The following is a 24,007-nucleotide window of genomic DNA, read 5'->3' on the forward strand; positions in this document are numbered from 1 at the left end:
CTGCTGGCGGGACCCATAACCTTTGCAAAATGCAATAGGGAGCATATATTGCAGAGGTCAAATACAGCTTGACAATTATCGAAGATGGGATGGGACGGAACAGAGGGAGCAGGCAGCTGGGTACTTACTTGTTGCACGCCGTCAGGAACGTTGTATGTTATTTTGAGTGTTGGATCTCGGATATACCCAGGGAGGCTTTGTGATATGGTGGAAGCTCCAAAGGTTCCAGGAATGCCAGCGGAGGTGCCAGGGTGAGTTAGTGAAGCGCTCCCTCCCGGGATTTGCGCCCTGCAAGGCTTGTGGGGGCAGGGGCCATGGGACAGGGCAGGGCGGCTGTTTTGGCACAGCACACACTCTTCAGCCGCCGACTCGCTTCCTAGGCTGGCGGTTCTCAGGCCCAAATCTGAGGCAAGCCCCTCTCCAGCTGGGGGAGAAGCGTGCCGTGGCAGGTCAGGCAAGGAGCCCAGCGGGGCCCTCTCTGCTTCCTGGCTGCTCCCCTCCTTACTGCAGTCTCTCGCAAAATGGAACTTGGCCGGCAAGCCCTGCCTGCTCTCGGCCAACAGTCTCCTGGAGCGGCCCTGCTTGCTGGCACCCGGGGTTTGGTTGAGGGCCTCACTCTGCCATGTTCTGTGGTCACTTGGGAAATTCTGCACCGGCGCAGGCTGGAAACCGCTGCCCTGTCTCTGAGCCTGGGAGGGCGATGTCTCTCCGGCAAGGCTGTCCGGGCCAAGGGAGCTGGTTCTCCTGCTCTCATTCGGCTGCTGAGAGCTCCTTGAAGCCGATGTCTCGCCCTGAATTTTCCCATCACGGAAGGGAGTCTGCTTGGATAGGGCAGCCATCCTGCGGGCAGAGAACAAGCGGAACACTTCCAGGACTTGCAACTTCTCCTCGCGGGGGTACATAAGGCCCAGCTTGTACCTGTCCCGGCTGACGACAATGCGGTCGTCGAAATTTTTCAGGTACCTACACAATTCACCCAGGGCCTCATCCTCTGGTCCATCCATGGCCAGCTCAGTGTAGGGGAAGCTGTCATAAATGTAAGCACAAGACTCTGCGAGGGCCTCTGCTTTTTGCATGCCTGAAGGACTCCCGTTATCACTTTGGACGGTGTGCAAAGAGTGCCTTTGTTTGGCAATCGGAGACTCCATTTCCTGGCTGTACTCCACCTGTGTCAACCCATCCTTTCTGATCTCCTTCTGCAAAGTACGGTGGGGATATTCCTGAGACTCCTGCTTCAGATGGGCTGCACTGATGTGAGCTGCAAGCCAGGGCTCAGGCATGGACTCATTGCCGCTCAGAGACTTCTGCAGCGAAAGGCTGCTGGACCTTCTGAGGTGGGGCTTTGGTTCAGAAACTTTGAAGTCGGCAGCCCCCGTGGTGTCAAACAGGTTCAAGGATCTGAAGGCGCTCGTGACCGCAGGGAGGGATGGAGGCTCTGTGAGACCGAGACTCGCCCAGCCCTCGGAACTCGACACGGTGCCTGCAGGTGAGGACGACGAGTGATCTGCTGTCATCCCTTGCAGTGCTTTCTGGAATTCCAGAGTTTGCCTGATCTGGCTCTTTGGTTCAGTAGCAGTGGACAAAAACGGCAGGGAGCGCTCGCTCTCTGGAGCCAGGCGTTCTGTGGCCGGAAACAAGCTGGCAGCTGGCAGCCATGCCGGTAGGCTACCCCGACCTGAAAAGTTGGCAGCCAGCTTGGGCTCGGCTTTGCTGTTGGGCTTTGGCGAGCTCAGCTTCTTTGGCACAGACTCCGCCGGCGACTCTAGCTGAGCTGGCAGAGCGCTAGGGTCCTGGAGGTACGCTTTCTGGGGAACGGCGGGTCTCCGGTGATCCTGCGCTGCCCCCCTTGCGGCAATCAGTTCCTGGATGTGCCGCTTGGCTTGGGAAACTTCCGCCAAATTCCCAATGAGGCAGAAATCCTCCTCCTCCTCCTGAATCAGCACCAGAGGGTAGAGGCTCTGTAGCTCTGCTGGAAAACTTCTGCTGCCGCCGATCCCCAAATCTCGCTTGTTGACCTTCTCTTTCCGCAGGGTGCCCTCCAATTGCTGAGAAAGCTGGGAGAGCGCCAGGTGGGCCGAAACTAGGGCACTAACTCCCCCAGCCCCATTGGATGCTGCTCGCAGGTAGAGGGTGGTGATGCCGTCGCTGTGGACGTCCACAACGCCCACCTGCTGCTTGTGGAAAATGTTGGCCAATTCCTCACTGCAGAACTTCTGCATGTAGAGGTAGATGTCTGAGTCTATTGCTAAGGAGAAGTCCTCCAGGGGCTCTATGAGGCTCTCTGCCGACTCCTGGACTTGTAATGGGCCTGCTGCAGCTTTCTCCTCCTCGTCCCTCTTCTTCTTCCTCTTCTTCTCTGCCAGAGTCTCCTCCTGGTGCGAGACGCCATCTCCCGCAGCCTTCTCAGCCGATCTGCCTCCGTTCGCAAAGAGAACGCCAGCCCTTTGCTTGCTGTTGAGGCACCTCAGCAGCTCACAGCTGAAGGCCTGCAACTCCACAAAGGAGCCTTTGACAGTGCAGGTCATCTCCTGAGTGTTGAAGTTGACGTGGATGCCCTCATACCGCTGGCACAGACTATCCAGGATGTCTTTTCCATCGGGGAAGCGGCCATAATCCACCTTCATGCAGACGCGTACAAAGATCTGAGGAGGAAAGCAAGAGCTGCTTAAGTGGCATGCCAAGGATGGAATTATGTGTCATGGAATTCTACTCATTACTGATCCAGAGCAGAAGTCCAACGTATAGTTAGCATACTGAAAACTTAAAACACGGTGCAGGATTCCCGAAAAAATAGACCAGAGGCAATTATATTTCATCCCGCAGAGCTTTACTGCTACTGAAGGCAAATGAGCATAATGGTCACCAATCCAATACACTAAGGATTGGCACTGTCCGTAAGAAAACCAGTTGCAGAAGACTTAACTTAAACTTACAATACCCTATAGTACAGTGGACACTTGGGTTGTGAACGTGATCCTTGCATGAGGCAAGTTCTCAACCCACAGTGCCGCGTCTGTGCACGCGTGGGTTGCGATTCGGCACTTCTGCGCTTGTACAAAGCGTGATTTAGCGCTTCTGCGCATGCGCCACCGCTGAAACCCGGAAGTAACCTGTTCTGGTACTTCCGGGTTTTGGTGTGTCTGTAACCTGAAAAACGCAACCTGAAGGGTCTGTAACCCAAGGTATGACTGTAAGTCTAAACCTTAACACTATTAACATACTAGGTAAAGAACACCATGGGACACGGGTGGTGCTGTGGGTTAAACCACAGAGCATAGGACTTGCCGATCAGAAGGTTGGCGGTTCAAATCCCTGCAATGGGGTGAGCTCCCGTTGCTCGGTCCCTGCTCCTGCCAACCTAGTAGTTCGAAAGCACGTCAAAGTGCAAGTAGATAAATAGGTACAGCTCCGGCGGGAAGGTAAACAGCGTTTCCGTGCACTGCTCTGGTTCGCCAGAAGCGGCTTAGTCATGCTGGCCACATGACCCGGAAGCTGTACGCCAGCTCCCTTGGCTAATAAAGCGAGATGAGCGCCACAACCCCAGAGTCGGTCATGACTGGACCTAATGGTCAGGGGTCCCTTTACCATTACCTTTAAAGAACACCACACCAGAAGGAAAAGGAAAAGTGAAACCCTGCTTTTATAGTCAGCATGACCTTGACAGAAAGAGGTAACAGACCCAGTTTAAGCCAGCTGAACTCAGCTTCTCTGAAGGTATAACCCAAACCTCATGAACCTTCTGCTTGTTCCTTTCACACACAGAAGCTTCCAGAACCCTCTTGAATTAATCAGAATATGAAAGATCTTTACACCTCAGATCAAGAAATGCAAACTGACATTATGTTCCTGGACACTTAACTTTTAAGTGCCACCTGTTAAAACACCTGTAATAAAATGTTTGGCGGCCAAAATAAATGGGATGATGAGGGCAGTCACCTGTCTGTTCCATTCACACATTAAAAAAGGGGTGTTGGTGCGCCTTTTACATCAAAAGGAGTCAGCCTCTCTTCTACATTGAACATGCCCCCCCCCCTGCAGTCTTGTTGCCTCAAGACTCATTTTTCCTGCCCCGATTCCAATTCTGGTAGCACAGCCTGACTTGGTGGAAGAGGATTTACTGTTGTTTGGAAGGCTTATTTAAAGAAAACCTTTGTCAAAGGTCCGACTTCACGCCAGGTTTACAAAAAGAAATGACAAACTATGTAAACCCAGTTTTCTTCAGCATAGGCTAGAAATCTCTTTCTCATCAGGGTTTCCAAAACAAGAGGTGGATAGGAAGCCAAGCCACGGGGAATCAAAACACCTGGTTCTTTTAGGAACTCCGCTGCTGGTGGTCCACACCAGCCCAGGAAAGAACAAAAATAAACAAAATGGCCACTTAGGTAAGCCGGACCTGTAAGACAGAGCTATTTCGCCTGGCTTTCAATTTGAACTTAGCCTGATCTTTTATTCCCCTTCCTTCCCCTCCCCTTTTAATGAAGATTACCCGCTCTGGGATCCCACAGCTAATTCTCCCCTAGTCTCCTTGCTGGCCCAAATAGGACTAATTTAGCCAGCTAGCCCTGGTGATCATCTAATGTTTATTGGATGGATTTCCCCCCTAACTTGATTTTGAATTCTGAATTTATTGTTATTCACGTTTTATACTGTATTTTATGCTGTTTTTTGTTGCATCATAAGTGTTTTAAATTTCTTGTTAGCCGCCCTGAGCCTGGTTTCCTGAACCAGGAAGGGCGGGGTATCAATAAAAATTTATTATTTATTATTATTTATTATCAAAGCAGGGGCTGCCAAACTTTGGGGGCTGTAATTCTGAGAAATAGCAAGGGGGCGCCAGTCACTGCTGTGAGGTGTGGAATAACACAAAAGGATTTACATGGTTAACCAGAAAACGAGCGAGGACCATAAAATGGTGCAGGAATGCCCATCAATGGGGGAAAGGCGCCTTTGCCAACCACTAACTCATTCGCTCACAGAGAGAAGCTCTTTGCAGCTTTCCTCTGTTCAGAAGATAAGGGTGGCTGTCCATTCCTGGAAGGTAAATGGCGTTTCCGTGCGCTGCTCTGATTTGCCAGAAGTGGTTTAGTCATGCTGGCCACATGACCCGGAAGCTGTACACCTGCTCCCTTGGCCAATAAAGCGAGATGAGTGCCGCAACCCCAGAGTTGGTCACGACTGGACCTAATCGTCAGGGGTCCCTTTACCTTACCCTTTCCCTCTTCTGGGATGATCCCCATGTCAAGATTCATGCGTTGTTATTATTTTGGACGCACAATAAAAAAACACACCATTGCATAGTAGTGTGTGTGCGTGAGCATGTTCAAAGTGCACTTCCAGCTCTGCTGAGTAAATAGTCACTCCAAAGTCCAGTGACTCCAATCAATCAACGCCGAACAATTCAGCTGGCAGAAAATGTGAGCAGGGAACCTTCCCTCTAAACAACATTTAAAAGATAAAGGTACCCCTGCCCGTACGGGCCAGTCGTGTCTGACTCTAGGGTTGTGCGCCCATCTCACTTAAGAGGCCAGGGGCCAGCGCTGTCCAGAGACACATCCGGGTCACGTGGCCAGCATGACAAAGCTGCATCTGGCGAGTCAGCGCAGCACACGGAAACACCGTTTACCTTCCCGCCAGTAAGCGGTCCCTATTTATCTACTTGCACCTGGGGGTGCTTTCAAACTGCTAGGTTGGCAGGCGCTGGGACCGAGCAACGGGAGCGCACCCCGCCGCGGGGATTCGAACCGCCGACCTTTCGATCGGCAAGTCCTAGGCACTGAGGCTTTTATCCACAGCGCCACCCGCATCCCAGGAAACTGCATTTACGGGCTCCATAATCCCAGATGTGTAAAATCAACTTGTAGGCTTAGAAATGCCCTCTGTCTGTGCTTAAATGTATTACAAATTATGGGTGTCCCCCCCCCCGCCCACAGCACAACCACCCTGTAACAAAGATAATATTATTTTAAAACTAGTCTTTTGTTGCCACTCTGTGGACAGAGCTGCTCACAGCAACTTTCCCAACTACTAAATTTCTAAAGATGAATTCAGGTGTTCCTTTGCGTCCCTGCTCTTCCTCAGGGGCTGATTACAGGAGGTTAACCTGTTGCAGTTTCATAGACTGGAACCAGGTTTTGAGATGCACTGACTTTTGAGAGGGGGGGAAACAACAGAAGTTCAACCCGGCAAAACTGAGCAGATCTCCGTAACCCACACCCAGCTCTTCGCTGGCTCTCTAACTGTGGCCAGTCTGACTGCTGGAACTTTTAGAAAGCACATTTTGCATATCCCATGCAGACATGAAACTTACACTGCCAGTAAGTGCATTCACTGACCCCCCCAAAGGGGGGGGGTTGTTTTCCTGCTTTCTAGCACACACTAACCATAACTCTGCATGCATGCAACCAGCTGGAGAGAAGCTCATGGCTTAGTTTCAGCGTCAAGTTAGAAAACGCTACAAGTTCTTCCCACTCACCTCCAAAATATGTTGGCTGTATGAGCTTATGAAGGCTGTTCTGTGTTCATGCAAAACACTGCAAGAACTTCAGCACTGTGTAAGGTTTTTTAAAAAAACACACACCAAAAAGTCACCAAACCCCTCTTTAACTGTATTTTAAATTGCATTTGAACTGTATTTTAAATTGGGTTTCTCCCCTGTCTCTTTTCCCCCTATTATGTTTTTACTGTGATTTTATTGGTGTTAGCCACCCTGAGCCCGGCTGAGGGCAGGGTATAAATAAAATTATTATTATTTATTATTATTATTAACAACATTCTTCTTGCAGAGTTATAACCAGTGCTATTTTTCTAGAAAAAGAGGTGCCGTAACACACCACAAACACCTCCCTTGTTCTCTTAGAATAACAATGGCGCTCAGCTGAGAGGTGCTGGAAAGTTCTGGCTAAAAAAAACCCCTGGTTATGGCCCTTTTCTCTGTTTGAAAGTACAGTGGTGCCCTGCAAGACGAATGCCTCGCAAGACGAAAAACTCGCTAGACAAAAGGGTTTTGCGTTTTTTGAGTCGTTCCGCAAGACGAATTTCCCTATGGGCTTGCTTTGCAAGATGTAACGTCTTGCGAGTTCTTGCGAGTTTGTTTCCTTTTTCTTAAAGCCACTAAGCCGTTAATAGCCACTAAGCCGTTAATAGCCGCTAAGCCGTTAATAGCCGTTAATAGCCGTTAAGCCGCTAATAGCCGTGCTTCGCAAGACGAAAAAACTGCAAGATGAAGAGACTCGCGGAACAGATTAATTGCGTCTTGCGAGGCACCACTGTATTGTGCTGCTCAGCCAAAAGCAGTCTCCACTGACCCTGCCAAACTGTTAATAATGGGTTTGGCAGCTTTCTTTTTAAATAATAATACAGACAATGATAATCCTTACACAGTGTAGATGCTTGTGAAGATTTTGGACAGACAGGACAAACATTGGATGTGAAGACCAGTCAATAATTCAGCAAGCAGAGTCAAGAGAAAGGGGCATTTCCTGCTGCAACAGAAATTGTTCCTTTTCCACCACAGTTACCACCAAGGTTGCCAAAGGGAAGGATACTGGCCCAGTCGACACAATCAACTTTCAGGCCAATGAATGAACAGTTATTACTCATGTGTTGCGCACATTCCAGACTTTGTCCCTAGAGTGGAGGTGGCCAAACTTGTCCCTCCAGCTGTTTTTGGACTACAACTCCCATCATCCCTAGCTAACTGCCATACCGATGGGAATTGTAGTCCCAAAAAACAGCTGGAGGGCCAAGTTTGCCCATCACTGCCCTAGAGGCTGTGCTTCTGTTGCAAGGATATCCATTTCCCCATCAAGGGAGATGCTACACTGCGGTGAGCTTAAGAAAAAGCCAGCTCCCTGCCACCCCAGTTTTAGAAATATCTCAGTTGTATTATTTAAAGATAATGTAATGACTAGTACTCTCTAGAAAGCTGCTGGTGGCGGTCTTTCATTCAGGGAAGAACACCAAAGACTGGAGTTTTTAAGGGAAATCAGCACAATCACGATCCATCCACTTGCATTCAAAAAGACCTTCATTTTGTTCCACCCAAAAACCCCTCCTTTTTAATGTACATGTTCTGAATAAATCACTGGATCACAATGATTTTTAATGATGCTGCCACCTGTTTCAGAGGCATTCCAAAATTAGGTTCCAGAGCTGAGTCCTTGTGAGCTCCCACAGAAGGGGAGAAGGCTGCAGATTTTAAAAAAAAAAGGTAAAGGACCCCTGGATGGTTAAGTCCAGTCAAAGGCGACTAGGGAGTTGCGGTGCTCATCTCGCTTTCAGGCCGAGGGAGCTGGCATACAGCTTCCGGGTCATGTGGCCAGCATGACTAAGTCGCTTCTGGCGAACCAGAGCAGTGCACGGAAACACCGTTTACCTTCCTGCCACAGCGGTACCTATTTATCTACTTGCACTGGTGTGCTTTTGAACTGCTAGATTGGCAGGAGCAGGGACCGAGCAACGGGAGCTCACCCAATCGCGGGAATTCGAACCGCCAACCTTCCGATCGGCAAGCCCAAGAGGCTCAGTGGTTTAGACCACAGCGCCACCCGCTCCTCCCAGCTGCAGATAATCAGTGCCTAAGTTAATGGGATGCAGCTCCTCTTCGCCCCACGGCCATGTACTTTTGCACTCTTGGTACAACGGAAACACAACTCTTGCCCAAAGACTGCATCCACACGTTACACTTAACAGTGTCCTCCTCGCTGCAAAAGGGAAACCAGGCATTGTGCATCCTACTTCTATGAACTATGCCTTTTTTAGATAACCACTTCAGCACATAGTATTTATGAGAATACAGCATTCAGCTCTGTGGGGCAGAAAAACTCTAGATTCAAGCAAAGTGCTTGGGGCACCCGAATCATAGCTCACAACTTGCAGATTTGAAAATAAGGGACCAGCAGCCTCGAAATTAAGGGATCAGCAGCCACAGGTATGTTCAACTTCTGAGTCCCTCCAAGCCAAAGGCAGAAAGCCCAGCCAGCAGCCAAACGAAGCCTCAAGTGGTGTTTCCCACAGCGCAGCATCCCAGCAAAGGGGATGCAGCAAGGAAAACCACCATCACCTCTCTGCTGGGAAGCGCTGAGCAAAGGCGAGTCCCCAGGCAACGCAGCCGATTTGATCGGCACAAGGCATGCAAGCTCCACCCCTCAGTTGTTCTTAGACTCCTTATTGGGTGAGCAACGCAGCCAAGCAACACAGTTGGAGCCTCCCTCCTCCCTGGCCGGCAGGGAGGGAGGGAGAGGAGCTGCTTCCTTTGAAACCTGGGAAATTTAAGGGACATCATCAATAAGGGACAGCAGCGGGACACGGCGCTGGGATAAGGGACTTTCCCGCCAAATAAGCTCATGAGACGGTTTAAGGGACGGTTGACAGCTATGACCCGAATATGTGCCACGAAGCGAAAATTCTACCTTCCATGCAGAAAAGGGGGGGTGGCAGTGGCAGTAGAGAGAATATTTAAAAGTGTGGCTGGCACAAAAATGGAAGCAAGAGGAATTACCGACGAAAGAAGAATGGTGGATGAAATTAATGGACTAAGCAGAATTAGATAAATTAACAGGAAGGATTCGGAACCTGAAGGACCAGAGATTCTTAGGAGATTGGAGTAAATATATGAATTATTTGAAAAGCAACTGTAATGAACAGATTACGCTAGTAGGATTGCATGACGTTTTGTAATGAGGACTATTTGAAATGTTGCACGAAAGACTATGAGGAGAATTATTAGTTAATGGTAATTAAGAGTAATAGAGAAATTAAGAAATGCAGAATAAGTGATAAAGAACGGAAAATCGTCAGAGGTTGTTGACGGAAGTCTAAAATATTGTATAAGATAAGAAGTTATGTTAAATGATTGTTGGAAATAGTATGTTAAAAAACTAATAAAAATGTATAAAAAATATATTTTAAAGTGTGGCAATGAAGACTAATGACTCAGAAACTAAAAGGTTTAGAACACAGGAAACCTACTACATAACAGTGTTCACATTAAAAATGAAATGAAAACAAGTGTTTTGCCCTTATGGTGAGTGGGCATGTGTTACGCAGAGCATATGTGCGGGGTAAGTGGTGCTCATCGCTATTGCTTTCTATGTCACAAGGCTAGCAAAACTTCGTTATGCAAGCTTGTTTAATCTGCGTGATCTGATCAGATTGCAGAACTGGGGTTTCCACGATGAGCCTTTTCTTTTGTGCCAGTTTATGCATCTGCAAGGGACACGGGTGGTGCTGTGGGTTAAATCACAGAGCCTAGGACTTGCCGATCAGAAGGTCGGTGGTTCGAATCCCCGCGACGGGGTGAGCTCCCGTTGTTCGGTCCCTGCTCCTGCCAACCTACCAGTTCGAAAGCACGTCAAAGTGCAAGTAGATAAATAGGTACCGCTCCAGCGGGAAGGTAAACGGCGTTTCTGTGCGCTGCTCTGGTTTGCCAGAAGCGGCTTAGTCATGCTGGCCACATGACCCAGAAGCTGTATGACGGCTCCCTCGGCCAATAAAGCGAGATGAGTGCCGCAACCCCAGAGTCGGCCACGACTGGACCTAATGGTCAAGGGTCCCTTTACCTTTATGCTCCTGCAAAGTCCAGCTCCCTCACCCTGACAACAGCTTTCTCAGCCTCTTTATTACCTCGTTGGGGTTCAATTCAGCGGCGCTCTGTGTCACTTCCAAAGGGTAGGCGGTCCCGTTGACAGTCAACACATGCTTTTTGACCTTCAGTACCTGCTGAGTCACTGAATGAGGAAAAAACCAGCAATCAACAGAAGCTAGCAACAACTCACACCCTCACCAACAAACTTGGGAGACAGGGCAAAATCTCATTGCATTTGCTTTCCGCACACTTCTGTTCCACCTTTCTCAGTCCTTTGTTTGTTACTCAAATTCTCAGTGTTGCTTCTCGAAACCCTCAACTCAAAATTCACATTTCAAAATTCTGAAATTAAAGATTCTGTCTATACAACTGAATCTTTTCAGCTTGCGCAGATTTTTCGTTTCCAGAGCAGAATGGCTCAGTCGGTAAAGCATGAGACACTCAAGAGTCATGGGTTCAAGCTGACACTGGGCAAAAGATTCTGAATTGCAGGTGGGTTGGACTAGATGACCCTTGTCACCCCTTCTATGATTTTAGCTTGTGGGTGCACTAATGGTAAGAAGGAGAAAGTTAGCACAGTGCTTTGGCTTGCCCAGAAAGATTTGCATTTCAAGCCCCTCAAATTGACTTGAAAACCAGTTATCCATTTTCCATGCAGTCCAACACCAGATAATCTCTGGGTCACTGTCATCTTTCAAACCCATTTTTTATGTTGTTGAGAAAAGGGAAGCCATGTAAGATTTGGGGTGTGTATTTCTCAAACCTCCACTAATATTCCAGCAAGAACTTGCAACGTTTAAGGAGGAAACATCTTACAAATTCTGCAATGTGGGATTGCAAAAATTGGGAGCTGTTCAACTGGTTTGCAGACATGATGTAAAATTTAACCATCTCCATGTGCAAGAGAAAATGACACATACAGGCCACACTCACGCCACATATTCAAAGCACGATGGCCCCACTTTAAACAACCACAGCTTCCTCCCAAAGAATTCTGGGAGATGTAGTTTGTTAAGGGTGCTGACAGTTCTTATGAATCTTACCTACATATTTTTGTGAAAAATATTGGGTACGTACCTTTCTTTATACACTTTGTTTTGTATATTCTGTTTTAATATATAATGTGTATGCGGGTAGCTCAATTCTGTTATCATTCATTGGTTGTATGCTTTGTATTGTATTTTCAGGTGATGGAAGACTATCATGAAACAGTAGTATCATTCCGGAAACACTGTCCTTGAGACTTTTGGGACGTCTTCCATTGGAACTTTTGAAAAACATTTGAGAAAACCTTACTTTTTAGACTTTTGAGTCGTCTTTTGTCGAACCTTTGAATAACCATTGTGAGACTGACCTTTGACGCCTATCTTGAACACATGCCTTAATGTTCTGCGCCACTAGTCTGTTACACTGTATAGATGAACTCCAATAGATTTATTTCTACCTTTTGAATGATACCATTACAGTGGTACCCCGCAAGACGAACGACTCGGAAGACGAAAAACTCGCTAGACGAATGAGTTTTTCGTTTTCTTAGCCGCTTCGCAAGACGCATTTCCCTATGGACTTGCTTCGCAAAACGAAGCTTGCCCCGCAAGCTCTGGGGATAGCAGGGAAGCGCAGCGTGTCTTCCCCGCTGTCCCTGGCCCTCTTTTGAACCAAGGGGCGGCAACGGGGAGAAGCGATTCTCCCCGCTGCCCCTTCCCTTGCTTTAAAACAGGTCCGGGGACAGAGGGGAAGGCGCGTGCGCCTTCCCCTCTGTCCCCGGAGATTGCAGGGCAGGCAACGGGGAGAAGCAATCTTCTCCCCGCCGCCCCTTGCTTTAAACAGGTCCGGGGACAGAGGGGAAGGCGCGCTGCGCTTCCCCTCTGTCCCCGGTCTCCATAGGAACGCATTGATTGATTTTCAATGCATTCCTGTGGGAAACCGGGCTTCACAAGACAAAAAACTCGCAAGAAGAAAAAACTTGAGGAACGAATTAATTTCGTCTTGCGAGGCACCACTGTATTCTATTACATATGATTTAACAGTTATTAGCCTACGTGTTACATCTATAGTTCTGCGATTAGTTCTTTGGATAAGCCTTTCCTCCTCACAGAGCTACAATTCTCAAGAAATCTCTGTAAAGAGGCATTATTGTTAGATTGCTGTGGGAATTGTAACTCTGGGAGGCGAATGGGGGGTCTCATAAGAGCTCCCAGCACCGTTGTTGTTGTTGTTGTTGTTGTTGTTGTTGTTGTTGTTGTTGAGTCGTTTAGTTGTGTCCGACTCTTTGTGACCCCATGGACCAGAGCACTAGGCACTCCTGTCTTCCACTGCCTCCCACAGTTTGGTCAAACTCATGCTGGTAGCTTCGAGAACAGTATCCAACCATCTCGTCCTCTGTCGTCCCCTTCTCCCAACATCAGGGTCTTTTTCAGGGAGTCTTCTCTTCTCATGAGGTGGCCAAAGTCTTAGAGCCTCAGTTCCACGATCTAGCCTTCCAGTGAGCACTCAGGGCTGATTTCCTTAAGAATGGAGAGGTTTGATCTTCTTGCAATCCATGGGACTCTCAAGAGTCTCCTCCAGCACCACAATTCAAAAGCATCAATTCTTCGGCGATCAGCCTTCTTTATGGTCCATACATCACTACTGGGAAACCCATAGCTTTTACTACACGGACCTTTGTTGGCAAGGTGATGTCTCTACTTTTTAAGATGCTGTCTAGGTCCAGCACCCTTAGCAAACTATAGTTCCCAGGATTCTGTGGGGGACGCTATCACCATCTGAAGTGGTGTCATGGTTCTTTCAGTGTACGGTGTGAAGGTGGCCCTGAGTTTCCTAATGGTACCATTGCACTCGTACGTTCAGTCTTATATATGAACATAAGCTACCCACTCCCTGGCCCACCAGTATACCAAACAATTTTGCTCTAGTGACCTGTTTCATCCTCAAAGGTAACCATAGCACAGCCTGGGGATTCGGGTGGAAATTCAATGCTGGCAATTTCTCCACCTCCATTGCGTGCTCGCAGAAAATGGATCATCAGCTTGTCGGACACACGCTCCAGCGGTAAGTCGGCAGGGTAGCCTCGGACGCAAATGGTACGGCAGGTAGACATGCTGCCAAACCTGTAGAGGAAACCTAAGCGTCAACCAATAGTCTAACCATGTTTGCAGGAGGCTCAGAAACCATCAGCATTATTCTGGAAATTTTGGGGAAATGATATATAATGAATTGAAGAAAATGTTGTAAAAAACCCAGAAGCATTTTTGTTAGGGATTGTAGGACAAGGCCTGCCAAGGAAAATAAAGAACTTATTTATGTATGCTACAACAGCGGCAAGAGTCCTGATAGCACAAGGATGGAAGAATGAGGAAACCCCGACAAAAGAACAGTGGCAAGACAAATTGATGAACTATGCAGGACTGGCTAAACTGACATACAAATTGTGAGGTAAGGACAACTGTGACTTCAAAGAAGAATGGGAACTTTTTACAAACTACTTGAAAAGACAACAAAATGAATTGGACTCCTTGGCAGGTTTTGAATAAACATATACAAATTTATTGATTGTTAACATAGTAGACAGATAATATAAGGATGCAGGTTTTGGTGTCTTCGGGTGTCTTCCCGTGTAAGAGTCGGGGTGTCTGTGCGACGTTTCGACGAGGTCTCACTCGTCATCTTCAGGCTGGTGCTTTCGGCTTCTTGTTACAAGAAGCCGAAAGCACCAGCCTGAAGATGACGAGTGAGACCTCGTCGAAACGTCGCACAGACACCCCGACTCTTACACGGGAAGACACCCGAAGACACCAAAACCTGCATTCCTATACCCGTGAAAATCTACGAAAATAATATAAGGATTTATATACTTTTACAGTATACAGTGGACAATACGAGTTGAGAAATCAGAAAGAGGAGCTGAGGGAAGTCTTGGGGGGAGGGGGGTTTGATGGGGAGGTGGGGGAAAAGGGGGAAAATAATAAATATGAGATGTTTTGATATTTTGTTGAAATTGTTAATATATATATATTTTAAAGAAATCAGCAGCATTATTCGGTGCCATGTTGGAGAGGATGCCAGGAAACAGGGAATTATATTCACATGTGGTGGGGGTGTAAATATGTACCGGTTTTGGGGGGGGGGTAAAAGGTGTTTAAGGAGATAACAGAAATCGCTGGGTTAAAGCTGACCAGAAGTCCAGAGGTTGCATTATCATCAATTTACAATGGGGTGGAAGGTTTGCAGGCTAGGAAGGACTTGCTCACAAATTTATTGACAGCTGCACAAATTATAATAGCCAGGAAGTGGAAGGGGCAAGCAGAATATATAATGGAAGAATGATCCAAAGAGGTGTGGGATATAGCTATTAATGATAAATTAAAATGTGCCATTATGGTAAGATGGGGAATAGGCAGGAGAAATGATTTTGAGGAGATATGGAGGGTGTTTGTAGAATCTGTACTGTTAAAATGGGAAGGGGTCAAACCATCACAAGAGGTGTTGAAATTTTGGGAGGTTGGATAGTTATAATGGGGGGGGTGCACATTTTTATTCTTATTTATTTATGGTTATTACTTGGTCAATATAAAATATAAAATATAAAATATTATATTTTCAGACAGCGGGCATTGCTAGCTATCCCGGGAGATGCTGGGAATGAAATCTTCTGTGTTCAAGGCTGATACACCAGTACAGAGCTATGGCCCCTCCATTATCTCTGCTGGGCGGTGGCATCTTCAAGACAGATATCTAGAGGAAGACCGTCCTTGGGGTGGAAATAGCTCACACCCCGTTCAAGAGATATAAAATCTCCAGAGACATTTCTAGGCAGCTGAGCTGCAAAATTCAACCTCCACAAATGTTTTGAACAGAGGATGAGGCAGGGAGGTGGGAAATACTCTTCCCCTCAACCTTTTCCTGTTGGAAACGAAGCACAGGATTTGGGGAAAACGGAAGCATTTGCCATCTTTTCTTGGCATACCCAAAAGTTCCATATTTTTTTAAATTATTATTCACTGAATTTATATACAGTGGTGGCTCGCAAGATGAAATTAATCCGTTCCGCGAGTCTCTTCGTCTAGCGGTTTTTTCGTCTTGCGAAGCAACCCTATTAGCGGCTTAGCGCTATTAGCGGTTTAGCGGCTATTAAAGGCTTAGCGGATAAAAGGCTATTAGCGTCTTAGCGGCTTAGAAAAAGGGGGGGAGTGGAAAAAATTGGAACACTCGCAAGACGTTTTCGTCTTGCAAAGCAAGCCCATAGGGAAAATTGTCTTGCGAAGCAGCTCAAAAACGGAAAACCCTTTCGTCTAGCGGGTTTTCCGTCTTGCGAGGCATTCGTCTTGCGGGGCACCACTGTACTGCCCTATACCCAGAGGTCTCAGGGCAGTTCACAGAAAAGATCAACATAAAAACCACAATATATCTACAGTGGCACCTTGGTTCTCAAACGCCTTGGTACTCAAACCAAACAACTTGAAACCAAAACACTGCAAACCTGGAAGTAAGTGTTCCGGTTTCCAAACTTTTTTTGGAAGCCGAATATGCTCCGTTTTGAGTGTTACACTTCCGATTTGAATGTTTCGCTGAGGTCTGTTTTTGCTATTTATTTTGCATTTTTGTTTTTGCGGCTTTTTTGTTTTTGTGACTGTGTGGAACCCAGCTACTGATTGACTGATTGTATGACTGCAGTACATTGTTTATTGCTTTCAATTTGTGGATCAATAGTCTCATTAGATAGCAAAATTCATGTTAAATTGATGTTTTAGGGGTTGTTTTTAAAAGTCTGGAACAGATTAATCCATTTTGCATTACTTTCTATGGGAAAGCGCACCTTGGTTTTGGAACGGACGTCTGGAACAGATTCAGTTTAAGAACCAAGGTACCACTGTAGTCAAAATAAAAACAACAACCCAATAACTGCTCCCCCTTCGGCCTCAAACATAAATGCAGAGATAATATCGCTTTTGCCTTCCCCACAGCTGCCAACCTGCGAAAAGATGTGCAGCTGTGAGGCGAATTATCTTCAGATGTTGGTTGTGGCGCGAGAGAATACTTCTCAGCCTTGTTTAATACATGTTGGGTATGGTGTGTGTCTTTTTTTTAAGGAAGGAAATTTAAAATTTTGCCTCACCAGCTTGTCAGGGGCAAATGCCTACTCCCTTCCCCCTGCCCAATTTACCCCCGGGCCAGACATCCGCCACATTTTGTCGGCTCGCCACAGAGGCAAACAAACGGGACTCTGTTAGCTGACCCAGCCAAGCCTGTCTGCAAAGCCGACGGTGGCATGAATAATGCAGCGAGAGAAGGCCTTGCCTCGCATCTTGCGGGCGAGGAGCCATTTTGTCAGCTCCCTCAAAAGCCTTCTTGACCCGGCGGAGGTGCCAAGCTCGACTCTAGACTCTTGCATTATTCACCAGAGAGCCCATTAACATGCAACGAGGGTGTTTGCGCCTGCTATAAATATTCATGGTGCCTCAGGGCTTTCAAATATTCTTTTTCATTATTATTATTTAAGAAACAAAAACCTCATTAAGCCGAAATGGAATACAGTGACAGGGACAGCAAACCTGAGTCCCACCCACCCCCAGAAGGAAGGTCAAGAAAGCAGGGTCATGTTTGTATGGCATTAAGGGATTATAAGTGCAAAAAAGGCACTGTTTTTCCAGAACAATAAGAAGGACCAGGTCACCTTTCATTTTGTTCTTCAAATCCCCTGTCAATGGTTACCTTGACCCCGACAATTCCACAGCACCTCCAGGGCCGAGGATGACTGAGCCAGAATTTCAAACAGTTGTTTTTTTTAATATTTAAATTGGGTTTTTAAAAAACTTAAATCAGATTTTTTTTATTTAAATCAGATTTTTAAAATAAAATGCTTTTGGAGGAAAAAACTAATGATAGTTTTCTATTTTAGTCCAAAGGCTATTCATCAGGAAATGAGGGTTTGTTTTAAGTTTTTCATGTGTGCTAAAACTCAGTCTAAGTTTTTCTTTTTAAAAAAATAGTTTAACCACATCAGTTAACAAACATGGATACATATGCTACAATGTTATTGTTTTAGTTGAATAAATTGTTTAGACTGTTACTCATGATTATTTTTCTCCTTCCAATAGAGTACAGCAGAAAAGTTGTCTAAATAGAAACAGTTAACTTATTAAACCTCACAATAATTTTATGCTTTTCAACATCTACATGCAGCCGCTGGGAGAGACAGTGGCGTAGCGTGGGTTGTCAGCACCCGGGGCAAGGCAAGTAATTTGCGCCCCCTAACCCGTGGATTTGCGCCCCCTAGCCCTAACCCCCAGATGTTGCGCCTGGTGCGGCCGCCCCCCCTGCACCCCCCACGCTACGCCACTGGGGAGAGATCATCAGGAGGTTTGGGCAGGGTGTTCATCAGTATGCAGATGATACCCAGCTCTACCTCTCTTTCAAATCAGAACCAGTGAAGGTGGTGAATGTCCTGTGTGAGTGCCTGGAGGCAGATGGATGGCGGCTAAAAGATTGAGGTTGAATCCTGGCAAGACAGAAGTACTGTTTTGGGGGGACAGGAGACGGGCTGGTGTGGAGGACTCCCTGGTCCTGAATGGGGCAACTGTGTCCCTGAAGGACCAGGTGCGCAGCCTGGGAGTCATTCTGGACTCATAGCTGCCCATGGAGGCGCAGGTCATTTCTGTGTCCAGGGCAGCTCTTTATCAGCTCCATCTGGTACGCAGGCTGAGACCCTATCTGCCCGCGGACTGTCTCGCCAGAGTGGTGTATGCTCTAATTATCTCTCGCTTGGACTACTGCAATGCACTCTATGTGGGGCTACCTTTGAAGGTGACCTGGAAACTACAACTAATCCAGAATGCGGCAGCTAGACTGGTGACTGGGAGCAGCCGCCGAGACCACATAACACCGACCTTGAAAGACCTACATTGGCTCCCAGTACGTTTCCGAGCACAATTCAAAGTGTTGGGGCTGACCTTTAAAGCCCTAAACGGCCTCAGCCCAGTATACCTGAAGGAGTGTCTCCACCCCCATTGTTCAGCCCAGACACAGAGGTCCAGCACCGAGGACCTTCTGTCGGTTCCCTCCCTGCGAGAAGCAAAGCTACAGGGAGCCAAGCAGAGGGCCTTCTCGGTAGTGGCACCCGCCCTGTGGAACGCCCTCCCATCAGAATTCAAAGAAATAAAGAACTATGACTTTAAAGTACCATTTCGTTAAGTCTGCCTGGCACAAAAAGCAGGGCCTTTCCAGTCGTGGCACCCATCCAAGGAGATGCAACCAGCCTTACATTTATGACCTTCAAGAAGCTGAGGAAGGCCATTTGATTCCAGCAAGCTTAACGCAAACCACAAAACTGTGAGTTGTATCCAAGTAAATTGATCTGTTGGCACAAAGTCTTATACCTGCACAATAGGGTGCAATGCCGCTCACCTCTCCCTATTCCCCACAATCTGCTCTGGGGGCTTGCGTAAATCCCCAGAACAGATTGGGGGGGACGGGACGTGGGGATATGAGGAAAGGGGAAGTTCCATTGCGCTTTATCAGAGCTTTTAACCATTTCTGAAAAGCTTGCCGTTTCTTTGAAAAATGTGGTTTTACTGAAAAAGTTGTATACTTGGCTGTTCAGTGTAAACTTTCCAGAAAGCTTTTAAAGTCACATGCAAAGCACACAAGTGTTGCTGGTGTTTTTAAACTCATATAAATGAATGTCTATGAAGCCAGATGATAATTCATTAAAGCAGAATTGTTGGTAATTAATTCATTGCTGGTAGTAGCACTTTGGAAGCGCTCGATCACATACACAGCTGGCTGCAAGCTTTGCAAATAATCCTGTAATGCAGAGACACTTTAGTGAACTCAAGCCAGAAGCAACAATTCAGACTACAGTGGTACCTCGGGTTAAGTACTTAATTCGTTCCAGAGGTCCGTTCTTAACCTGAATCTGTTCTTAACCTGAAGCACCACTTTAGCTAATGGGGCCTCCCGCTGCCGCCGTAGCACGATTTCTGTTCTCATCTTGAAGCAAAGTTCTTAACCCGAGGTACTATTTCTGGGTTAGTGGAGTCTGTAACCTGAAGCGCATGTAACCTGAAGCGTATGTTACCCAAGGTACCACTGTACTTCCGGATTCTGTAGCAAAGCACTGCACCGCCTCCAGGTTGATGGGAGATTCCCCAACCAGATGTTTGGGGCAGATGGGAATTGTAGCGCAAAAACTGTGGAGAGCACCAGCTTGGGCGAGGCTGATCTAGAGCAGAGGGGTGGGCAAGCCTTGCATGTGAAGCCTGCGGGATTTCATTCACAAATTTCGGCGTGCAGTAACGCTGGGGGTCTGACTGGCGGCTGCTCCCTGGGCGATCTGAACTTGGGAAGCAGTGAAGCAGTCAGCAAAAGGGATCGGGGATCGGAAGCGCCCGGGTTGCAGAAACTTGCTCTTCGGCCTTGGGAAAGCAGGCTGGGGCGTTGCTAAGGGCGCACAGCTGCTCCGGCAATCGGTCAGCGGTGGCTCCGAGCAGACCCCACACCAACATGTGGGGCCCGGTTTTTAAAAGTGCGGAAAGCTTGCAAACCCTTGCATTCCCATCTGCCCCGAGGAAAAGGGGGCTGGCTGGGCGCCTAAGGACGGGGAGGCAAGACTAAAAGGCAGCCACGGAAGCGGGAGAAAGCGCTTTTGTCGACCCGACGACGCGCCGGATTCGCAGGAAGCAGAGGGACGGAGAAAGGGGCGAAAACGGTCCGATCGCCTCTATCCTGGGGGTGTTCTGCAAGAAATCCTGGGTGTGGGGGGTGTTCAGACGGAGGAGAGGGAGGGGTAGCCGCAGAAGCAGGGGAGAGGATGGGGAGACGGGCGCGCAAAGGCACCTACCTTCGAAAGAGGGTGGCCGGGGCAACATCCACAACAGCAACGAAAGGGAAACGAAAGCGAAAGTCGCGTCCCAGAGACCGCCCACTTTGCGAAAGGAAAGGCCGGAAGGAGAGGAGGGGTGGGCGGGCGGGCAAGCGGGTAAGTTGTGTGTGGGGGGGTGTATGTGTGTGCAATGTCCCCCCACACGCGCACGACTTGCATGCACACTAAAGCGTACTCTGGGTTGCTGGAGCGCACGGAAACGCATCAGCCCATAGGAGGCAAATCCTAGGGGACGAGAAGAAGAAGAAGAGTTTGGATTTGATATCCCGCTTTATTACTACCCGAAGGAGTCTCAAAGCGGCTCACAATCTCCTTTCCCTTCCTCCCCCACAACAAACACTCTGTGGGGTGAGTGGGGCTGAGAGACTTCAGAGAAGTGTGACTGGCCCAAGGTCACCCAGCAGCTGCATGTGGAGGAATCATAGAATCATAGAGTTGGAAGAGACCACAAGGGCCATCGAGTCCAACCCCCTGCCAAGCAGGAAACACCATCAGAGCACTCCTGACATATGGTTGTCAAGCCTGTGCTTAAAGACCTCTAAAGTAGGAGACTCCACCACACTCCTTGGCAGCAAATTCCACTGTCGAACAGCTCTTACTGTCAGGAAGTTCTTCCTAATGTTTAGGTGGAATCTTCTTTCTTGTAGTTTGGATCCATTGCTCCGTGTCCGCTTCTCTGGAGCAGCAGAAAACAACCTTTCTCCCTCCTCTATGTGACATCCTTTTATATATTTGAACATGGCTATCATATCACCCCTTAACCTCCTCTTCTGCAGGCTAAACATGCCCAGCTCCCTTAGCCGTTCCTCATAAGGCATCGTTTCCAGGCCTTTGACCATTTTGGTTGCCCTCCTCTGGACACGTTCCAGTTTGTCAGTGTCCCTCTTGAATTGTGGTGCCCAGAACTGGACACAGTACTCCAGGTGTGGTCTGACCAGAGCAGAATACAGTGGCACTATTACTTCCCTTGATCTAGATGCTATACTCCTATTGATGCAGCCCAGAATTGCATTGGCTGGAGCGGGGGAATCAAACCCGGTTCACCAGATTACCGCTCTTAACCACTACACCACACTGGCTCTCATGTTTGAGGGGGCTGACCCCAAAGCTAATGGCATTGCCATTCAAATAGTGTGCATGTGCTGTGTCATGTGATTATGCAGCCAGTGTGGTGTAGTGGTTAAGAGCGGTAGTCATGTAATCTGGGAAACCGGGTTCATTGTCTCTGCTCCTCCACCTGCAGCTGCTGGGTGACCTTGGGCCAGTCACACTTCTGTGAAGTCTCTCAGCCCCACTCACCTCACAGAGTGTTTGTTGTGGGGGAGGAAGGGAAAGGAGAATGTTAGCCGCTTTGAGACTCCTGAAGGGGAGTGAAAGGCGGGATATCAAATCCAAACTCTTCTTCTTCTTCTTCTCCCCCACCCCTTCCATATTTTATCCAAGTTGCAACAGCCTCACCAGTTCCGTCACGAGTTCCTGCCTCAACCAGTTCCAACAGTTAAGAGCTGTTAGATAGAGGTTGAATGGCCAGCTTTCATGGATGCATTAGTTGAGATTCCTGCATCTCGGGGTTGGACTAGATGACCGCTGGGGATCCCACCCAACTCCATGATGGCATCGAAGCACAATAACCCAAGGAGGATCAGTCAGTCAATGTAACCTCCACACACAGAGGTCACTTACCTCCTAGTTGTTATGTGTGTGTAGGGGTGTGAGGTCATGCCCTCCTTGGGGAATTCCCGGGGCACCTCTTTGGTCCAATCTTGCAAAGATTTTACAACATGAGTAGGCGAACTAAGGCCAGGGGGCCGGATCCGGCCCAATTGCCTTCTAAATCCAGCCCACGGACAGTCCAGGAACCACTGTGCTTTTACATGAGTAGAATGTGTGCTTTTATTTAAAACGCATCTCTGGGTTATTTGTGGGGCATAGGAATTTGTTCATTCCCCCCCAAAAAAATATAGTCTGGCCCCCCACAAGGTCTAAGGGACAGTGGACCGGCTGCCTGCTAGAAAAGGTTTGCTGACGCCTGTTTTACACCCTCAGTGCTAACCGATGCAGCCTGGTTCACAGCCAAAGCTATGGGTAAAGGACCCCTGACAGTTAAGTCCAGTCACAAAAGATTCTGGGGTTGCGGTGCTCATCTCACTTTATTGGCCGAGGGAGCCGGCGTACAGCTTCCAGGTCATGTGGCCAGCATGACTAAGCCGCTTCTGGTGAAATCAGAGCAGCACACGGAAACACCGTTTACCTTCCTGCCAGAGCGGTACCTATTTATCTACTTGCACTTTGACGTGCTTTCGAACTGCTAGGTTGGCAGGAGCAGGGACCGAACAACGGGAGCTCACCCCGTCGCAGGGATTCGAACCGCCAACCTTCTGATCGGCAAGCCCAAGGCTCAGTGGTTTAGACCACAGTGCTACCTGCGTCCCACATCAGAGAAGCTCCTAGCGCTCAAAACCGAGCGTCTCCACCCCCATCGTTCTGCCTGGACGCTGAGGTCCAGCGCCGAGGGCCTTCTGGCAGTTCCCTCATTGCGAGAAGCAAAGCTACAGGGAACCAGGCAGAGGGCCTTCTCGGTAGTGGCGCCCGCCCTGTGGAACGCCCTCCCTTCAGATGTCAAAGCGATAAATAACTACCTGACATTTAGAAGACATCTTAAGGCAGCTGGGACCTTCTCTTTTCATGATTCAACAGGCTGAAAGAGACTTGGCAGCACTCCTGCAGGTACGGGTGCAAGGGCAGCTTAAAAACCCAGCATGCTATTCAGCCCCTCTGAACTAATTCTTTGTGAGCTTCCTAGACGAGGGACCCGGAGAGCAGCAACACAAGAGCAGGGCCTTTTCCGTGGTGGCTCCTTGCTTGCAAAATGTTCTCCCCAAGGAGACTAGCCAGAGGCCATCGTCATACATCTTTAGCTGCCAGGCAAAAACACTTCTCCCAGGCCTTTGGCTAATTAAACAATCTATGGCCTTTTAAACTGTGGGGGGATTGTTTGTTACTATGATATGTATTTTTGTGTTTTTATATTATAAAGCATCCTGTTATCCTTGGGTGAAGGGTGGCATAGAATTATTATTAATTATTATTAATTAGGCATGAGAAAAAAGGTAAAGGTAAAGGTACCCCTGCCCGTACGGGCCAGTCTTGCCAGACTCTAGGGTTGTGCGCTCATCTCACTCTATAGGCCGGGAGCCAGCGCTGTCCGCAGACACTTCCGGGTCACGTGGCCAGCATGACGAAGCTGCTCTGGTGAGCCAGCGCAGCACACGGAACGCCGTTTACCTTCCCGCTGGTAAGTGGTCCCTATTTATCTACTTGCACCCGAGGGGCTTTCGAACTGCTAGGTTGGCAGGCGCTGGGACCGAACGACAGGAGCGCACCCTGCCGCGGGGATTCGAACCGCCAACCATGCGATCGGCAAGTCCTAGGCGTGAGGTTTTACCCACAGCGCCACCCGCGTCCCTTAGGCATGAGAAAAGACTGCTTCAAAACCCCACTCAGCCACAAAACTTACTTGCCTGACCTACCTCACAGGGGTG

The 24,007-nt window shown here is 48.2% G+C and overlaps 1 protein-coding gene across 1 annotated transcript in view; it reads right to left on the reverse strand.

Annotated features, from left to right (window-relative positions):
• LOC309516177 (uncharacterized protein) overlaps positions 1-20,515 on the reverse strand; it is a 30,134-nt gene extending 9,619 nt beyond the window's left edge. Inside the window, exons 1-4 of the mRNA XM_082194739.1 lie at positions 20,424-20,515; positions 13,505-13,695; positions 10,624-10,727; positions 129-2,642 (exon numbers count right to left, since the gene is read on the reverse strand). Coding sequence (XP_082050865.1) covers positions 129-2,642; positions 10,624-10,727; positions 13,505-13,685 — 2,799 coding nt within the window. The 5' untranslated portion in view covers positions 13,686-13,695; positions 20,424-20,515. The remainder of the gene's footprint in view (positions 1-128; positions 2,643-10,623; positions 10,728-13,504; positions 13,696-20,423) is intronic.
• Positions 20,516-24,007: the final 3,492 nt, after the last annotated feature.

Source organism: Podarcis vaucheri, assembly GCF_965113315.1.
Source record: "Podarcis vaucheri genome assembly, chromosome: 13".
Classification (NCBI taxonomy): domain Eukaryota; kingdom Metazoa; phylum Chordata; class Lepidosauria; order Squamata; family Lacertidae; genus Podarcis; species Podarcis vaucheri.